This window comes from Tachysurus fulvidraco, chromosome 22 (assembly GCF_022655615.1).
Source record: "Tachysurus fulvidraco isolate hzauxx_2018 chromosome 22, HZAU_PFXX_2.0, whole genome shotgun sequence".
Taxonomy (NCBI): Eukaryota; Metazoa; Chordata; class Actinopteri; order Siluriformes; family Bagridae; genus Tachysurus; species Tachysurus fulvidraco.
In genome coordinates this window covers 10,640,535-10,659,826 of record NC_062539.1, presented here as the reverse complement: position 1 = coordinate 10,659,826, position 19,292 = coordinate 10,640,535, and the positions used below count along the sequence as shown (strand labels likewise).

Sequence of the window (19,292 nt, the reverse complement as noted above, 5' to 3'; positions counted from 1 at the left end):
GCAACATTTCGTGACAGCGCCACCTAGTGGTCACGAAATTTTAAAAACAGCTATTTTCGCTTATAACTACTGTAAACTTGAGCCTAAAATCATGAAGAGAGTGTTGTTAGACTACTTGAGGCATGCTGAGTCAAACGATACCAAACAGTTTTCGGACGGCCATTTTGTGTGGTGGCGAGCACGCCAAAACAGACGTGAGGCTGTATCTTCGCAAAACTTATGCGGGTCGACACGAAACTTGGTATATGTCATTATAGTCATGACTTGAGGGTGTATGCAACGTTTTATGACAGCGCTACCTATTGGTCACAAGATTTTAAAAACAGCTATTTTCGCTTATAACTACTGCACACTTTAGTCTAAAATCATGAAGGAGGTGTTGTTAGACTCCTTGAGGCATGCAGAGTCAAACGATACCAAACCGTGACAACATACATGGTGGCGAGCACGCCAAAACAGACGTGAGGCTGTATCTTCGCAAAACTTATGCGGGTCGACACGAAACTTGGTATATGTCATTATAGTCATGACTTGAGGGTGTATGCAACGTTTTATGACAGCGCTACCTATTGGTCACAAGATTTTAAAAACAGCTATTTTCGCTTATAACTACTGCACACTTTAGTCTAAAATCATGAAGGAGGTGTTGTTAGACTCCTTGAGGCATGCAGAGTCAAACGATACCAAACCGTGACAACATACATGGTGGCGAGCACGCCAAAAGAGACGTGAGGCTGTATGTTCGCAAAACTTATGTGTGTCGACACGCAACTTGGTATATGTCATTATAGTCATCACCTGAGGGTGCATGCAACGTTTTGTGACAGCGCCACCTAGTGGCAACGAGATTTTAAAAACAATGCCATATTGCTACGAAACTTGGTATGGTTCATCAGCGACATGTTCTGAGCGCATATGATCGACTTGACCCCGTTATGGCTGCTTGCAGCTATATTTCTTCTTATTATTATTCCTCTTCTTCCATTGGAGTCAATGGCAGCCCATAGAACCGTAGGTAGGAAAGTAATGTAATTAGCCACACATGTAGAGGCAAGTCTTGGAAGTTATTCTAGCAACTTTGGTGTGTCTAGCTCAAACCCTTTAGCGCCACCAACAATCCAAACATCCAATTATGTTCATAACTGCTGACTGGTAAGGCCTAGAGACACAGTTCTTGCATATTTTGGATCTTTTGCTCATGCCGATTCGAATGCACCATATGACATCATTTTGGTCATGGATACCTTTCCGCCATTTTGAATTTTCGTAATACCTACTTTTTCGAACTCCTCCTAGACCGTTTGTCCAATTTGCATGTCCTTTGGTATCTAGCATCTAGAGACACCCGAGTCAAAAACTTATTAAAAGTTTTTTGATAGACCAATGCCTTCTTGTATACCGTGGCAACATACATGGTGGCGAGCACACCAAAACGGACGAGAGGACGTATCTTCGCAAAACTTATGCGTGTCGACTCGAAACCTGCTATATGTCATTATAGTCATGACCTGAGGGTGCATGCAACGTTTCGTGACAGCATCACCTAGTGACCACGAGATTTGAAAAATAGCTATTTTCACTTATAACTACTGCAAACTTGAGTCTAAAATCATGAAGGGAGTGTTGTTAGACTCCTTGAGGCATGCTGAGTCAAAGGATACCAAACAGTGGCAAAATACATGGTGGCGAGCACGCCAAAACAGATGTGAGGCCATATCTTCGCAAAACTTATGTGTCTTGACACAAAACTTGGTATATGTCATTATAGTCATGACCTGAGGGTGCATGCAACGTTTCGTGACAGCGTCACCTAGTGACCACAAGATTTGAAAAATGGCTATTTTCGCTTATAACTACTGCAAACTTGAGTCTAAAATCATGAAGGGAGTGTTGTTAGACTCCTTGAGGCATACTGAGTCAAACGATACCAAACGGTTTTCGGATGGCCATTTTGTGTGGTGGAGAGCACGCCAAAACAAACGTGAGGCTGTATCTTCGCAAAACTTATGCGTGTCGACACGAAACTTGGTATATGTCATTATAGTCATGACCTGGGGGTGCATGCAATGTTTCGTGACAGTGCCACCTAGTGGCCACAAGATTTTAAAATCAGCTGTTTTCGCTTATAACTACTGCAAGATTTAGTCTAAAATCATGAAGAGAGTGTTGTTAGACTACTTGAGGCATGCTGAGTCAAACGATACCAAACAGTTTTCGGACGGCCATTTTGTGTGGTGGCGAGCACGCCAAAACAGACGTGAGGCTGTATCTTCGCAAAACTTATGCGGGTCGACACGAAACTTGCTTATCGCTTTACAATTTACAATGCCATATCGCTATGAAACTTGGTATGGTTCATCAGCGACATGTTCTGAGCGCATGTGATCGGCTTAACCCCGGAATGGCTGCCATGTCTCGGGTATGTCTAGATGCTACTGACCAAAGGACATGCAAATCGGACAATCGGTCTAGGAGGAGTTCGAAAAAGTAGGTTTTACGGAAAATTCTAAATGGCGGAAAGGTATCCATGACGTAAATGATGTCATATGGTGCATTCGAATCGGCACGAGCAAAAGATCCAAAATATGCAAAAAGTTTCCCTCTAGGCCTTACGAGTCAGCAGTTATGAACATGAACATAATTGGTATTTGGACTGTTGGTGGCGCTAAAGGGTTTGAGCTAGACACACCAAAGTTGCTAGAATAACTTATGTTGCCACGGTATACGAGAAGGCATTGGTCTATCAAAAAGCTTTTGATACCGTTTTGTCTCGGGTATGTCTAGATGCTATTGACCAAAGGACATGCAAATCGGACAATCGTTCTAGGAGGAGTTCGAAAAAGTAGGTTTTACGGAAAATTCTAAATGGCGGAAAGGTATCCATGACGTAAATGATGTCATATGGTGCATTCGAATCGGCACGAGCAAAAGATCTAAAATATGCAAAAAGTTTGCCTCTAGGCCTTACGAGTCAGCAGTTATGAACATGAACATAATTGAATTTTGGACTGTTGGTGGCGCTAAAGGGTTTGAGCTAGTCACACCAAAGTTGCTAGAATAACTTCTAAGACTTGCCTCTACATGTGTGCCAAATTACATAACTTTCCTACATACGGTTCTATGGGCTGCCATTGACTTCAATGGAAGAAGAGGAAGAATAATAATAATAATAAGAAGAAGAAAACCGACAATAACAGTAGGTGTCTACGCCCCTTCAGGGCTTGACCCCTAATAAGAAAATCGACAATAACAATAGGTGTCTACGCCCCTTCGGGGCTTGACCCCTAATAAGAAAACCGACAATAACAATAGGTGTCTACGCCCCTTCGGGGCTTGACCCCTAATAATAAGAAAACCGACAATAACAATAGGTGTCTACGCCCCTTCGGGGCTTGACCCCTAAATATAGCTGCAAGCAGCCATTCCGGGGTCAAGCCGATCACATGCACTCAGAACATGTCGCTGATGAACCATACCAAGTTTCGTAGCGATATGGCATTGTTTTTAAAATCTCGTCGCCACTAGGTGGTGCTGTCACAAAACGTTGCATGCACCCTCAGGTCATGACTATAATGATATATACCAAGTTTCGTGTCGACACGCATAAGTTTTGCGAAGATACAGCCTCACGTCTGTTTTGGCGTGCTCGCCACCATGTATGTTGCCACGCTATACGAGAAGGCATTGGTCTATCAAAAAGCTTTTGATACCTTTTTGTCTAGGGTGTCTCTAGATGCTAGATACCAAAGGACATGCAAATCGGACAAACGGTCTAGGAGGAGTTCGACAAAGTAGGTATTACGGAAAATTCAAAATGGCGGAAAGGTTTAGGAGGAGTTCAAAAAAGTAGGTTTTACGGAAAATTCTAAATGGCGGAAAGGTATCCATGACGTAAATGATGTCATATGGTGCATTCGAATCGGCACGAGCAAAAGATCTAAAATATGCAAAAAGTTTGCCTCTAGGCCTTACGAGTCAGCAGTTATGAACATGAACATAATTGGATTTTGGACTGTTGGTGGCGCTAAAGGGTTTGAGCTAGTCACACCAAAGTTGGTAGAATAACTTCTAAGACTTGCCTCTACATATGTGCCAAATTACATAACTTTCCTACATACGGTTCTATGGGCTGCCATTGACTTCAATGGAAGAAGAGGAAGAAGAAGAAGAAGAAGAAGAAGAAGAAGAAGAAAACCGACAATAACAGTAGGTGTCTACGCCCCTTCAGGGCTTGACCCCTAATAAGAAAACCGACAATAACAATAGGTGTCAAAAAAAGTAGGTATTACGGAAAATTCAAAATGGCGGAAAGGTATTCATGACAGAAATGATGTCATGTGGTACATTCGATTCGGCATGAGCAAAGGATCCAAAATATGCAAGAACTGTGTCTCTAGGCCTTACGAGTCAGCAGTTATGAACATGAACATAATTGGATGTTTGGACTGTTGGTGGCGCTAAAGGGTTTTAGCTAGACACACCAAAGTTGCTAAAGTAACTTCTAAGACTGGCCTATACATGTGTGCCAAATTACATAACTTTCCTACATACGGTTCTATGGGCTGCCATTGACTTCAATGGAAGAAGAGGAAAAATAATAATAATAATAATAATAATAATAATAATAATAAATATAGCTGCAAGCAGCCATTCCGGGGTCAAGCCGATCACATGTGCTCAGAATACGTGGCTGATGAACCATACCAAGTTTTGTGGCCATATGGCAATGTTTTTAAAATCTCATAGCCACTAGGTGGCGCTGTCACGAAACATTGCATGCACCCTCCAGTCATGACTATAATGACATATACCAAGTTTCGTGTCGACACACATAAGTTTTGCGAACATACAGCCTCACGAAGAAGAAGAAGAAGAAGAAAAAGAAGAAGAAGAAGAAGAAGAAGAAGAAAACCGACAATAACAATAGGTGTCTACGCCCCTTCGGGGCTTGACCCCTAATAATAAGAAGAAGAAGAAGAAAACCGACAATAACAATAGGTGTCTACGCCCCTTCAGGGCTTGACCCCTAATAATAATAATAGGAAATCTGACAATAACAATAGGTGTCTATGCCCCTTCGGGGCTTGACCCCTAAAAATAAAAAAACCGCCAATAACAATAGGTGTCTACGCCCCTTCGGGGCTTGACCCCTAATAATAATAAGAAAACCGACAATAACAATAGGTGTCTACGCCCCTTCGGGGCTTGACCCCTAATAAGTATGCAGAATAACAATAATGATGCTTTGCAAGCACCATTAATTTTTGTTCTCAAGATGCACAGTGTGAATCTTTGAACAGATTCTTGTCCCGATTGTCCAGTCAGTGCAGTAAGTGCTCGTAACATTTTCCAGTGTTATGCGCTTATACTGTTAAAGTTAAAACTGCATGTTGTTACTCTATTGATATAATCAACTCAAAAGTTGTCACCAGTGCATGCAGGAGTGTGTGCATGTGCTCTTTTCCCTTTATTTTTATCCAGTTTAATGCTTTATGGTTGAATACCGTATTTTCCTCTAAACACTGTATTGTTAACATTGGGAACTTGAGTATATTGCAGTGTTTTGTTTTTTGTCAACAATAAAAAATGAAATGGTGTTATTGTTCAATTTCTTGTTAAATTAATATATAAAATCTCATTTAAGTAGTATAATTTAAATTATAAGACATTAATAGTTATTTTATAAAACATATTCTCAGAAACATTAGTAATATGAACTAATGAATTTCAGTAAAGACTACTAATGTAAACTTGATTTGTCTATCGCATTTGAGATTTTATGTTCAAACAACTTAACCCCTTTATGCCTCGCCCCCCCTTTTGCAGGTTTTTTGCCTACATGACCTACCCAACAAAAAGTGGTACAGCTCCCACATACTTTGACACACATTTCCACCTGGGTTGTTTACCTGATAAACTGATTAATCTTATTTTTCTGGAACATGTTAGGGACCAAATAACAACTGAGAGTCATAGCCACATGTCTTGGCTTTCACCAAAAAAATTTCAAGTCAAAAGACCCAAAAATGGATTTTATATGAATATTTTTCTATGTCCCTGGTCGTCGGGTGCAGCGTTTTTGTGTACTTGTTTACTATATAACTTTGAAATAAAAGGCTGCAGGCTCAGTCTGACAAGCCATAAACAAGCATAGGCTCTCTCTCTATCAATCTGGTGTGAAAAAAGGCCTGTAACTTGACACCCTGAGCTGTGAGAGGGACAAAAGGTCAGGGATTACGCAAGAATTCTTCTGTGCATCCAGTTCACGCAGACACAGGCAAAGAATGTAAAGCATGTCGCATACCGTTGGAATCGACTGCTTATTGGCTAAACGGCTGTATAGGTCCCAGCCCATTTCATTGCTATTGGAAGGAGTAATTGTCAGTCAAAGGCGGGTTCCGAAAAATTAGGTCATGCCACCATTGGCTTCCCAGCCGTCTATCTCTGCCATACAAGCACCGATTGGCTCAAATGAGGGCTTATTTGATTCGTTAGGACCTGGGCTATAAACATGACATAGACTTTGAATTTTTGAATATCCCAATTAGGAGTTAGAGCGGCAAAATGAGATGATGGCGCACTTCTGTTTCCGGTTTTCAGAACACTAATGGAATATTTGCGGCACGACCAGAGCGTTTTGGATTAAAAGGCTTACAGATTTCAATTCCTTGGACCTGTGTGGATTTTTGTGGATTATTTGTGTTGGAATATATTACCCCAGTGAAGAAAGAGACGCGTCTAAAGGTAAGGGAAAAACCGGTCTAGCGCCACCTAGGTCAGTTTTGTCCGAAATTTTTTTCTAATTGTATGAAGGCTGTGAATCATATTGTGCTTTGTGTGTGGGCTTAAAAAATTATTGAGAGTATAAACTTTACTAGGTAAATAGGTTTTTTCGTGTTTTTGGAGGATTTGATGCTTTAAAGTTGAATTGAAGCTTGTTTCTGGGTCATCCCCTAGTGGTCACTTCTATTTCCGTGCACGGCACGGCGACCCGTAACAGTTAACTTGTTTAGTATTATTCTGTGTAAAAACTAAAATGGACTCGTGCAACCAAAAATCCTCAAAAATTTCTAGTAATGTCAACGTGTTAAAGTGTTTAGGTCTAGAATGGGCCTAAATGCTTGCAGAGTATAAAGAACTTGGCAGAAGGATATGCCGACACACAATACCTATCAAATCCACTGATCTAAGCATAAGAGAATACCATTTTACCACTTATGAACTCAACTGAACAACCTCACAGAGCAGCTCATGGTGGTACGTTTCCTATGGAAGGCCTCCCATACAGTACATCCAGCCTTGTGAGTTCATGATATAGGGAGGCTAGACTGGCAGTGTTGTAATGTAACGAAGTACAAATACTTAGTTACTGTACTTAAGTAGAAATTCCACGTATCTGTACTTTACTTCGCTGTTTAAATTTATGTCAACTTTCACTTTTACTCCTCTACATTTCCTAGATAAAATGTATACGTTTACTCCGGTATATTTCCACTAAGCATCTTTGTTACTCGTTACTACAAAATAATATCAGAAGAAATGTGTGCGACTGCAATAAGGGAGGTTTTGCGAATCACTGCTCCTAGATTGCATTACGCAGTTCCGCACGCTCCATTTCAGCATAGTGTTGCCAAAGGAGGAGGAAGCACTGAAACTGTCATGGAAGCACCTGCTGGAGGACCTTCCGTTATCGTAGACCAGGGGTGGCCAACCAGTCAGAGACCAAGGGTGCTTTCACACCTGCCTTGTTTAGTTCGGTTGAATCGTACCAGAGTTCGATTGCTCGTTTGGTGCGGTTAATTTGGGCAGGTGAGAATGCAGCAATCGAACTCTGGTGCGCACTAAAAGCGGACCAAACAAGCGTACTGAGACCTCCTTGAAGAGGTGGTCACAGTATGCTTTCAAACGAACTCTGGTACGGTTCGTTTGTGGTGAGAACACGATCCAAGATCGAATAGACCTAACTGCAAAAAGTATTGCTCATTTTGGACTAAACCAGCTGCCGTAGTGGGTCGTTGGCAATTTTTTCGGAAGATAAGCATGTCACAGTTTCGCAAAAGTAATGCTCACCGCCTCCTGAAGTGTCTTGCGATGCGTCTTCGCCATTTGCAGTGCATTAAAATGATATTTTCAAGCCGCATCCACGCTTCATTCTGAAAATTTTGCTTTACATAGAATGCTATATACAAGCAATGTAGTAGATTACAACCACGAACATAATTGCAGCGCACAGTTGTTTCTCCATGGTGCACTGTATGCTGTATTTTCCTGTATTTTCCTCTTTTTGTTTACTTCCGGAGTTTCGTTGAAATTTCCCACACGTTCATTCTGTCCAATCGAGAAGCAGTTTAGGAAATACGCTCAAAGACATGTAGCCAATGAGTGATGTGGATGTTATCACATGACTGCATTTTGGTTCGTTTCAACTGGTGCAAACAGAATGATCAGTGTGGTGTGAAAAGGAACCAAAACTGCTAAAAAGCTACAATGTATCATTTATTTGGTTTTGCTCCGGACCAAATGAACCGAACTATAGGTGTGAAAGCACCCCAAGTGCCACATTTTTTACTGTGTTACCGCAAAGAGCAACATCATACACATGGGCACACATGATCATCACTTTTTTTTCCCCTGCCATTTTGAGAGTGAACTTGACACAAATTGTTTACTCAAATGATCTTGCTCCTACTGGGAAACTTTGAGGTATTTTTATCCCACTCACATGCGCGTTTGACGAAAATCCCGTATTGAACTCAAGTGAAGCGAACACGCACATTAAAAAGACACAAATACAAACTTTGATATGAATGTAAGAGCCGCATGAAACCGGGCAAAGAGCCGCATGCGGCTCGAGAGCCACGGGTTGGCCGCCCCTGTCGTAGACGACCACCCTGACGATAGTGGTGAACAGGGTGAAGAAGATAACATTATACACCCGTGGCCATATTTGCAAGAAGTGTTTCTGTACAATGGAATGAAAGATTCGTCCTACCGGATGAAGTGTCTCTTATGCCTACCGAAAATCACTGAAATTTTACTTTTTACTTTTACTTCAAACACTTAAGTACATTAAATATCAGAAAATGACTTTTGATGCTTAAGTACAGTATATATCAGATACTTTAAGACTTTTACTTGAGTAATATTCTAAAAGGCAAATTTCACTTCTACCAAAGTCTTTTTCTAGTACGATACTTGTACTTTTATTCAAGTATTGCTTTCTAGTACTTTATACAACACTGCAGACAGGATGGAAACTTGTCTGCAAACTTGTCTGCAAATTTATCTGCAAACATGTGTGATGTCCCACATCACTTATAACAATGTTTGCAGACAAATAGACAGGGGCCTTAGAGAGAACTGAAGTGATACTAATATTGTCAAAGGTGTGCTGAGGATCATCAAGCTTGGCATATTCAAAGACATGTTAATGAATAAAGAAAATATGATTATGAGCATGTTAAAGGGTTCCAGCAAAGAACTATTTAATGAATGAATGCTAAAGTATAAATTCCTTAGTGTTCATCTAGTGGAGAACTTCACCTGGTCACTCCACAACAGCTCCATCAGTAAGAATCCACAGCAGCACCTCTACTTCTTACAAAGGCTGAGGAAAGCCCATCTCCCTCCACCCATTCTTACCACATTCTATAGAGGGACCATTGAGAGCATCCTGAGCAGCTGCATCACAGTCTGGTTTTGGAACTGCACCGTCTCCAATCACAAGACTCTGCAGTGGATAGTGAGGACAGCTGAGAAGATCATAGGAATTACTCTTTCCTCCATCACAGACATTCAGAAAACATGCTTAAAATTGCTCTAGTTGCACAATGTACTTCATAATATACAAGATGCACACTGGTCGGTACTATTTTTGTGTACTTTGTGTATTTTGTTTTGTAGCATCTTGTGTTGTCTGTTTGCACCGTCTTTTTTCTCACACTGTTGCACTAGATTGCACACGTTGCACTTTATGTGGCTAGGACTTAAGTCTCTGTGTTGTTTTATGTTGCTTTATGTCATTTTATGTAGCACCATGGTTCTGGAAAAACATTGTTTCATTTCACTGCATTAGCTATATATGGTTGAAATTACATTAAAAGCTTCTTGACTTGACGATATGAGGCAAATTCTTGAAATTTAGGAGAACATTTGGAGCATAACATAATAGCTTTGTTTTAAAAGCATACAGAACATACAGTTTAAATACTCTATGTTCAATCAATATTACATGTGAAGAAATACTAGAATGAACGCATTAGTATTATAGCAGGAGTTTCATAAGGTATTGTAAAGTATTGTGCAAAGTGTATGTACAGTATGTATGTATGTGTGTATGTATGTATGTATGTATGTATGTACTGTATGTATGTACTGTATGTATGTACTGTATGTATGTATGTTAATGTATGGTGCTGTTTTTCAGCATACAGCACTGGCAATCTTCATATAAGGAAGGATGAAAGGATGAATGGAAAAATTGAGACATTCTTTATAAAAAATCTGCTGCCATCTACCAGTATGATGAAGATGAAACAAGTGGACATTTCAGCAGGACAATGAGAAGGAAACTCTCAGTTGGTTTTAGAGAAAGAAAATAAAGCTGCTAGAATGGCCCAGCCATTATTTTTGAAGAGTAACAGTTTAGAGTAAGAGTTTACTTGCTAAAATGTAGCCTATTATGAAACCTATTATGATCTTTTAACTGTACCGTCTGTTTCATATTTAAGCCATATTGAATTAAATTGTTTCACCAAAGCTAGCAGTATGCTCTAAATAGTAAGGCAACAAATGGTCAAATATGAATAGTACTGGAGCTTGTACTGTAGCAGTGTATTCCAAAATTGTTGGTTAAAATATTCAAAATTGTGCAATGCACCTGCTTCTAAAAAAAGCTTTTTTTAGGAATTACCTTCATGTGAACACGACTGCCGTTCATTTTGACTTTTACATTATGAGCTGTTGTGATCAAATTCATTAAAGTTGGTTTCCAGTGACTTTTGTTGCATCATTTTGTTCCAAACAAATTACACAATGTATTCAAGGAAAGATTTTCAACTAGAATATTTCATTCATCAAGATCCAATGTGTGATTTAATCCAATCCGATGTGTGATTGTTTGGCTCTTATCTTTTGAGCAGTTTTATTTTACTAATTTGTAAATAGTTAGTTTGTGATGATGACCAAAATATGACAATTTTCTATAAGAAATAAGTTAATTCATGTTATTTTCTTTCCTGATAAAACTTTATAGAAAATAATTCTATTAATTCTATTAATTGCATGTTGGTCCTCATGACTACACATAACAATGGAGACATATTTATGACAGAAATATGAACTCACCACATCAGAGGTGGCTGGAGATATTTTCAAAATGCCATTTTGAGATTTTTGTGCTTGCTGAACCTCCTATATCAAAATCTTATGTAATATGGAGTTGGGATATGGTGCAAAATAGTTTATGCTTGTGACCAAAGGAAAAGAAAAACCCTTGCTGTAGCTTGGTAAAATACATCACATAAAATACAAAATACTATCTTCACTTGTAGATGACAATGTGTCCAGCCATGTATCCTGTGTCCATAAAACATAAACATCCATGTTAAAGTCTATATTTTTTATTGAAAATGCATTAGACTAATGGATCTACATGTAGCTCATATTTACACACAAAAATACATTAATCTTGTGTTACAGTCTTAAAATGATTGTTTCATCTAATACACAATTTATGAATGAATAAAGAAACAAACAGTATCCACTCAATCAAGAATAGCATAAACAGCACCAGGGCAAGACTCACCATGGTAAGGTATACTTACAGAATACAGAATTCATTAAGTAAACTAGCTGTAAGTGTTAATATTGTATATTTAAGTCGGTTGTTTGTTGTTGCTTTAACACATTTGTTGCGAAACAACAACTGGCCTGTTGTGATTCCTGATTGGGGTTTTAAGTAGTTGGTCCTCCGTCTCTTTCTTTCTTACATCTTTTGCTCTTGTCCTTCTCTGTTATCCATCTGGCTTGGTTCTGGGACTCGGTTAAAAGACCACTCTGCACTATTCTTTGTTGGCCAACTCGTTAAGTTTTGGCCATGGTGTAAGGATGAGTTGAATGGTGGCAGGCATAAGAACTCTGATATATGTGCTGCTGAAGTAGGCAGGGCAGAAAAGAAAGGAAATTGTTGCTGGTTTAGATTGGGCTCAGAAAATAGGAGTGACTTTGGGAAGCAGTAGGGGAGCAGCAAAGGATGTGAGACTGATGGTTGAGCTGTTGATAGACATATACACGTGAGTCTGAGTGATTTGCAATTTGCTAAATATATGTTAGTTGTTAGAAGATGATATTTTAAACAAAACTCATAAGTAAATAGAATAAAAACTAACAACTATACAAAGACAGCATTTTTAATACCTCTGTTCACAGGTGGGCTGTAATGTGATCCATCAGAAAAAAAATGAGAGAATGGTAGAGAGTTTCCAGACTAAAAGACAGAAAAAAATACTTTATGCTGTGTACTAGGGTTCATTATTGTATATGTATAATATATCTGTTATGACACATACCCGATGGGTAGCCAGACTGGGATAATTAACCAAAATCAATTTACTGAAGTTAAATTTATACGTGAATCGTTTTCCTTTGGTCTTATGAAGTATCCGCTTATTGTAGTAATATCTGTCAACAATTGAAATAATATATATAGATATTGTTATTGTCTATTTGAATGTAGTACATGAATTATGATTAATACAGGTTAGTGTGTGTATGTATGTGTACCTCAGTGCTCTGCTCAGTTTGTCATAGTTCATATGCAGCTTTCCCTTCCTCTCTCCCCATAGCTTAGCCAGTCGCTCAGGGTCTTGGATAACAAACTCTCCCCATTCACCACCCCATGTGATAACTGCACTCTCACCCCGTCCTAACAACTCCAACAGGAAATGCCACAGCTGGACTTGCCGAGAACCTTGAGACCAGGCTGGCTTATATGCCCAATCAGGAAACAGCACTGCTGGAAACAGTTAACAATTAACAAATAAAATAAATCATAAATGAGAGACAAGGTATTGCAATGCAGGCCTAGTCAGATTGGTATTAGGTCATTTACCTTGGTACAATGCATGCTGCTCAAATTTTTTTGTTTTGCATCTATACTACTGGTGTACCTTGATAACTTTCACTATCAAGAATCTGGCTACAATTTTCAAAGGCAGGCACATAAGTTGTTCTCCTCTATCTGCAAGAGCACTAAATTAACTCAATGACAATGAAGGTTAGTCCTAAATAGTGGGACATTTCACCAGCAGCCAAGTGTACAAAAGCATCAATTTCAGGCCAATTATTAGCTAATAAAATTATGTGGATTGCTAAATTTTGAATCTTATGTTTTTTAAACTTTTATTTTCACCTTTTTGGCTGCAGAAACCTATATAAGAGTATCTCTAAACCATTAGGAGCTCACTCTGGGTTCAGGTAGAGAATGTCTCTCAGATTTTCCCCTGGGATGTGTTGAGTTGAGAACAAGATATCTTGTGATGGGATAAAGCAGCATTCCTCAGGGCATCATACTTCCCTGTCTTTAAGGAACTGTATAAGACAGATTGGTATTCGTATATGAAATTGGGAATCCAGTTGTCTGTTTGCCTTATTCTACTTAAAATTATGATAAACTAAAGTGGACTAAAGGAGACTCCAATTTATCCATGTGATTGCTTTAAGATTATATGGGGAGCTAGTCAGGTCCACCCTGGACAGTTCCCCAAAAGATACCCATAGGTGAAACTCTTTCATAGTTTGAATGTTTTCCTTAGTTGTTTCACCAATTTCATGTGCACACTTGTCTTGTGTAGTTTCCCATAATTCATTTCCCATTCATGAGTTATGTGTTTTCCTTCTATACTTGTTTGGCATTTGTATTGTATTGTGTTGTATTTACTTCAGTTTGGTTAGTAAAGTAAGAGTAAATATGCTGTTCTCTTCTCCCAGTTACATTATTGGTTTGTATCCTTTATTTCCGTTCTAACCTTTTGAAATTTGCCTTGACTGTTTTCTGTTTAGTTTACACTGTGTTTTTTTTAAATAAAGAAAACCTGCACTTGCTTCAACCTCCCTTGAATTGTAACAGCTGTGACAGCAAGACCTGCACCACCACCTTTCAGTGTCATTTTCCCACTTCTCCCACAACTAGAGTCTGGGTGGTGAACAAACAGTGTTACTTCATAACCCCAGTGTTGTGGAGAGCTGGGAAGCACATGGCCACAGGGCAGAACCTCTTCATCCTTGGTGAGAAGAGTACAGAGTGGCATGGGTTCTAGGACCTCCTGGATGTTAAGTGGAAGTGTGGCACAAGGAATAATGTGCGTTTCTCCTTCTCCCTTTCTGAAGATGATGATGCTCCCTGAGCCTGCTGTGCTTTGCTAGCCTCCTGGGTCCCGCCTTCAGTGGAGAGAAGCTCTGCACCTCTTCAGCATATCCAGATAAATTTGTTTTCTTCTTTTACTTAAATACTGTTTCACCTTCTTATTGTAAATAAACCTGCATTATCATTCACAATATCTGGTCTCTGGTGTCTGTGCTCAGCCTCTCACAGAAGGAGTCGAAAACAACTGGTGAAGAATGCAAGCATGAACACAGCACCCTCATCCCTGCTCATCATGGATCAAATCCTCAGGCAGGATACAACGTGCTGCTCCTCATCCCCAATACAGTCTGTAAGTTCTGGGCACAGGGAATAGCCAGATAAGCATGCATACATGCAGTTATATCACATCAATCTGCTCAAAAAGTGGATGGGCCTGCTTCTGTTGGGTCTGCATTTGCTGTCTCCCCCCACAGATCGCATGGAGTGAGTCTTGGCTTGGAGAGGGGATGATCTCACTCTCAGCAGCAGGATATGATGAAGCTGGTTGACCAGTTCACAGAACTCTTCTCCTCATCAACCAGCCTCACCCACCTAGTCCACCATGAGATCAAGACTTCGAAAACAGTGGCCGTACGTGAATGACAGTACATGCCAGTACGTAAGGACAAAATGGGTTTCTGAACTAAGAGCGGCCACTGGCAGAAATGGTTTCTCTCGTTTGGGCTGCACAGGGTGCCAGTCATATTCCAGAGACCTATAAGCATCATGCTGCAGCCCCACTGTCCCTACACTCAACAACATGGTAATCCATTCCTCCACCTGGTCCATGGAGAAGTGACATCTGGGGCTGACAGCCTGAGGCCATGGTCTGCTTATCCCTCAAGTGAAGAAGGTAGAAACTGTGAGTAACTACCCATGCCCCTCCACCAATAAACACATACATTCCCCTCTGGGGCTACACTTACTAAGTAAACTTTCTCCACTGTAGCTTCCGCCCACTCAGATCTCACCGAGAAAGGACAACCAGAATAGGTGCAATGGACTACCACGATAGAGCAGGCGTTTCAGCAGCTGAAGGAGCCTCTCATCAGCATGCCCATATTGCAGAACTATGACTTCAGCTTCCCCTTCAAAATGCACACAGATGCATCTGACACAGGACACGGTGCCATCCTGTCCAAGGCCTTCAAAGCTGGTGAATGACCATGCCTGGGTCCAATGGATGGCTAAAGTTAAAAATAGTTCCAGAGTTACTGGCTAGTTCTTATCACTGCAGGATTTTTCACTTCAAGTTCATCCCAAAGCACGTACCCAGCAGGAGAAAGCAGATGGCCTCATTATACATTGTGGGCACAGCAGTTGGCAATAGTTAATCTCGGGGGGTGGAGAGTGGGTGATCTGTGATGAGAGTTATTCTCAATTCATCATATGGACAGGACAATGGAATTGGGGAAGGGGACCTCCTACCTGACCCGTGAGCCATGTAAACCATTTGCCACACATTCACACTTGACACCCCATTACAAACCTCCCTCCTTTTAAAAAAGTTTGCTCCATCTCTTGGTCACAGAGGTGAGCTTGGAAAGAAGAGAGTCTCTAGTTTCTGACACAAGTGTCAGGGTGATTCTAAGCCTTACTGACACAGAGTTACAGAGGCTAGAATGGAGGATTTTTATTTCCATCTGAGTTGTTTACCTGATAAACTGATTACATACATTGCTGTATTTAATGATGGTAGGTAAACAACAACTGCTGGTCATAGCCACATGTCTTGGCTTTCACCAAAAAAAAAATTAAGTCAAAAGACTCAAAAATGGATTTTATATGAATATTTTTCTACGGACATGTCCGTCCGTTCAGGTTTTTCTTGTTTATTTGTTTACTGTATAACTTTGTATAAAAAGACTGCATGCTTAGGTCAAAAGTCCTAGAACAAAGAGAACCCCTCTGCCTAGAAGTCTGCTGTGAAAAAAGGCCTGTAAACTGACACCCTGAGGCGTGAGAGTGTGAAAAGTTCGAGAATTGCGCAATAAAGTTGAAAAAAATTAATATGCGCATGCTCATTGCACAGCCCGAACTCACCAGATGTATCATGTTGCATCTCGTTGGAATCGTCTCCTTATTAGCTAAAGAGCTGTGATGCTCGCGAAACATCAAATCAAAGGGAGGGTGACCCACATAGCATGGAGAGACCTCATTGGCTTCTTAGCTGCATATCTCTGCACCTCATGAGAGGGCTTGTTTGATTCGTTAGACCCTCGACTACAAATCTGACACGTTTTGTAAGTTTTGTAAGCCTCCAATGAGAAGCAGGAGTTGAACAAATGATGGAAGTGAATCGCTGCTTACAGCTTCCGGTCAAAGACTTAATTCTTGTGAGGCGAGCAAAGCGTGTTGGATTAAAAGGCTTACATATTCCAGTTCCTTGGACTCTTGGGGATTTTTACAAGCATTTGTTTTGGAAAATACATTAACATTAGTGACAATGTGAAGAAAGGGAAATTTAAAGACCAGCGTTTAAAGGTGAGTAAACAGATCGAACTAGCGCCACCTACTTTCGGTTGGCTATCAAATGGTTGGCTATCACTATGACTGCTATAAATCATATTATGCTTTGTGTGTGCGCTTAATAAAATCCTGAGAGTCTAAGCTTTCAAACAGTATATAATTTAACCGTGTATTTAGAGGATTTAATGCTTAAAAGTTACAATGAAGTTACAATGAAGTTGATGCACTCTCGCTTCCTAGCGGTGGTGGCTCGTTCTTGCGACCTGATAAGTGGATAAACAAATCTTTATTGAATGGAATATGCAAGTGAATTTAAATGCAATTCCTGATATCAAAAACATGGTTACTACTAGAAATCACACTCTTAATATTTACATTTTAAGTATTGAAAACTGAATTCTTGATATCAAAAATCCATATCATGTGAATGTATAAAAGCTAAAATGGCTTGCCATACCGTTACACTGTTTTAGAGTATGCATGAGAGCAATACTTGATCCCTTATGGTTATTATTTACTGAGGGATGTGCATTCTTATTGACCTGGCATTATGCCCATTCCAATGTAAACCCATTGGTTTCCATATTGCATTAATGTTGTTGTAACCTTGATTGAGACACTATAAACATTGTCATTTAGGAGTGTTATCACACTGCTTTTTGTACTGATGCTCACACAGATTTTGCTGGAAAGCGTGCGTGTCATTTCGTGCATGATTGCACGCGCATATGAACGCATATATACGTGCGGCGCGGTTATCGAGCTGCCGTTTATAAACACGGGTGTTTATTCATGCGAATGTTCATGCAATAAATTGTTGTGTGACAGACAGGCCAAGAGATGCACTGGCAGCACTGCACAGCTAATTTAGCTAGTCAGATAGAGACTAGAGACAGAATCACATCAACTTAACTTTACTGTTATTTGCTCTTGCTGACATCAAACTTGAAGAGAATACAAGTTTACCTGATTGCTGTTCTCACACTTCACTCTCATTTTGTTTCTTTTTTTTTCATGACCAGATGGATAGCTCTGCTTCATATTGTCATCTACACAGTAAATATTAACACGTGCTGTAAAATTCGGCAGGGGGAGGCGGGGCCTTGCATAATTTGTGGGTAATTAGCGTGAGCGTATAGGGCCGATCGGCTCTGCGTCTAGATGACGCAGACTGGGACATGTTCTGCTGCAGCTCTGATGACATCAACAGGTTTATGGAAGAGGTCATGGGATTTATTGCTAAACTAGCGCATGATACAGTTCACAAAACCATCATCAGGACATTTCCCACACATTTCTAACCCTAGCCCTAACCCTAACCCTAACCCACCCCTTCTCGCAGGATCAGGCAGTGTCTCTTCCTGGCAGCGTCTTGGCAGCGTCTTATCCACCTCAGACGCTTAAGGGACTTTAAACTGCCGTCTAATGTGCTAAGAACTTTCTACATGTGCACCATTGAGAGCATCCTGATGGGAAGCATCACAGACTAGTTTGGGAACGGCACCAAGCAAGACAGACAAGCTCTCCAGAGAGTGTTACTGTCAGCCGAACATACTATTCGAACTAAGCTCCCTAACCTGGAGTCTACCTACAGCAAGCGGTGCTAAATCAAAGAAGATCATGAAGGACCTCAGCCACCCCAACAATGGACTCTTTTCTCTGTTGCAATCACATGCCTACATGGGGGCAGTCGTGGCCTAATGGTTAGAGAGTCTGATTCGTAACCCAAAGGTTGTGGGTTCGAGTCTCGGGCCGGCCACGACCGAGGTGCCCTTGAGCAAGTATGTCATGTCACAGGGCAGGGTGGCAGAAATGCAGCAAGAATCCGGCAGCCAATCAGAGAGGCACTACAACCTCTTATTGCTCAAGGACTAATTGTTCTTCTTTTTCTCCCTTACATATATATATATATATATATATATATATATATATATATATATATATATATATATATATATGGTCATGTAAAAAACATAAATTTTCAATATTCTGTTCATTATTAAGAAACGTATGTCAATTTCTGATCTTGTTTTAATTTGTGCCTGTAGATGAAAGTCATGTAATAGCATGTAAACAACAAAAAATCACTTTGTTTTCACTTATTAAACAAATGAAATCAACAAAATGAGTATTTCAACTGAGGAAAGTTAGGACACCCTGAGTCCTAATAGCTAGTGTTTCCCCCTTTTTCTGCTGTAACCTGTTTCTTGTAGCCATGTACCAGTTTCTGATATCAACTGGAAGAACGTTTCCCCCACTCTTGAATGCAGAATTCTTTCAGCTGTGTGATGTTTGAGGGGTTTCTTGCATGTAAAGTCCGTTTCAAATCACCCCACAGGATTTCAATAGGATTTAGATCTGGGCTTTGACTTGACCATGCCACAATTCCACATTTTTTACTTTTAATTTTTTGACAGAT

The 19,292-nt window shown here is 40.2% G+C and overlaps 1 protein-coding gene and 1 long non-coding RNA gene across 2 annotated transcripts; one reads left to right on the top strand and one right to left on the bottom strand.

Moving 5' to 3' along the window:
- Positions 1 to 11,575: 11,575 nt before the first annotated feature.
- LOC125139956 (ETS domain-containing transcription factor ERF) lies at positions 11,576 to 13,331 on the bottom strand. Its single transcript, XM_047806630.1, has 4 exons — positions 12,784 to 13,331; positions 12,570 to 12,681; positions 12,418 to 12,487; positions 11,576 to 12,273 (listed from the first exon to the last, which is right to left on the bottom strand). The coding sequence occupies exons 1-4, from the start codon at positions 12,813 to 12,815 to the stop codon at positions 11,987 to 11,989; spliced, it is 501 nt and encodes a 166-aa protein (XP_047662586.1). The 5' UTR covers positions 12,816 to 13,331; the 3' UTR covers positions 11,576 to 11,986.
- Positions 13,332 to 13,985: 654 nt separating this feature from the next.
- Positions 13,986 to 16,052, top strand: LOC113640586. The gene is made up of 3 exons (XR_007139138.1): positions 13,986 to 14,714; positions 14,839 to 15,266; positions 15,354 to 16,052. It is a non-coding gene; the product is annotated as an uncharacterized LOC113640586 (long non-coding RNA).
- Positions 16,053 to 19,292: the final 3,240 nt, after the last annotated feature.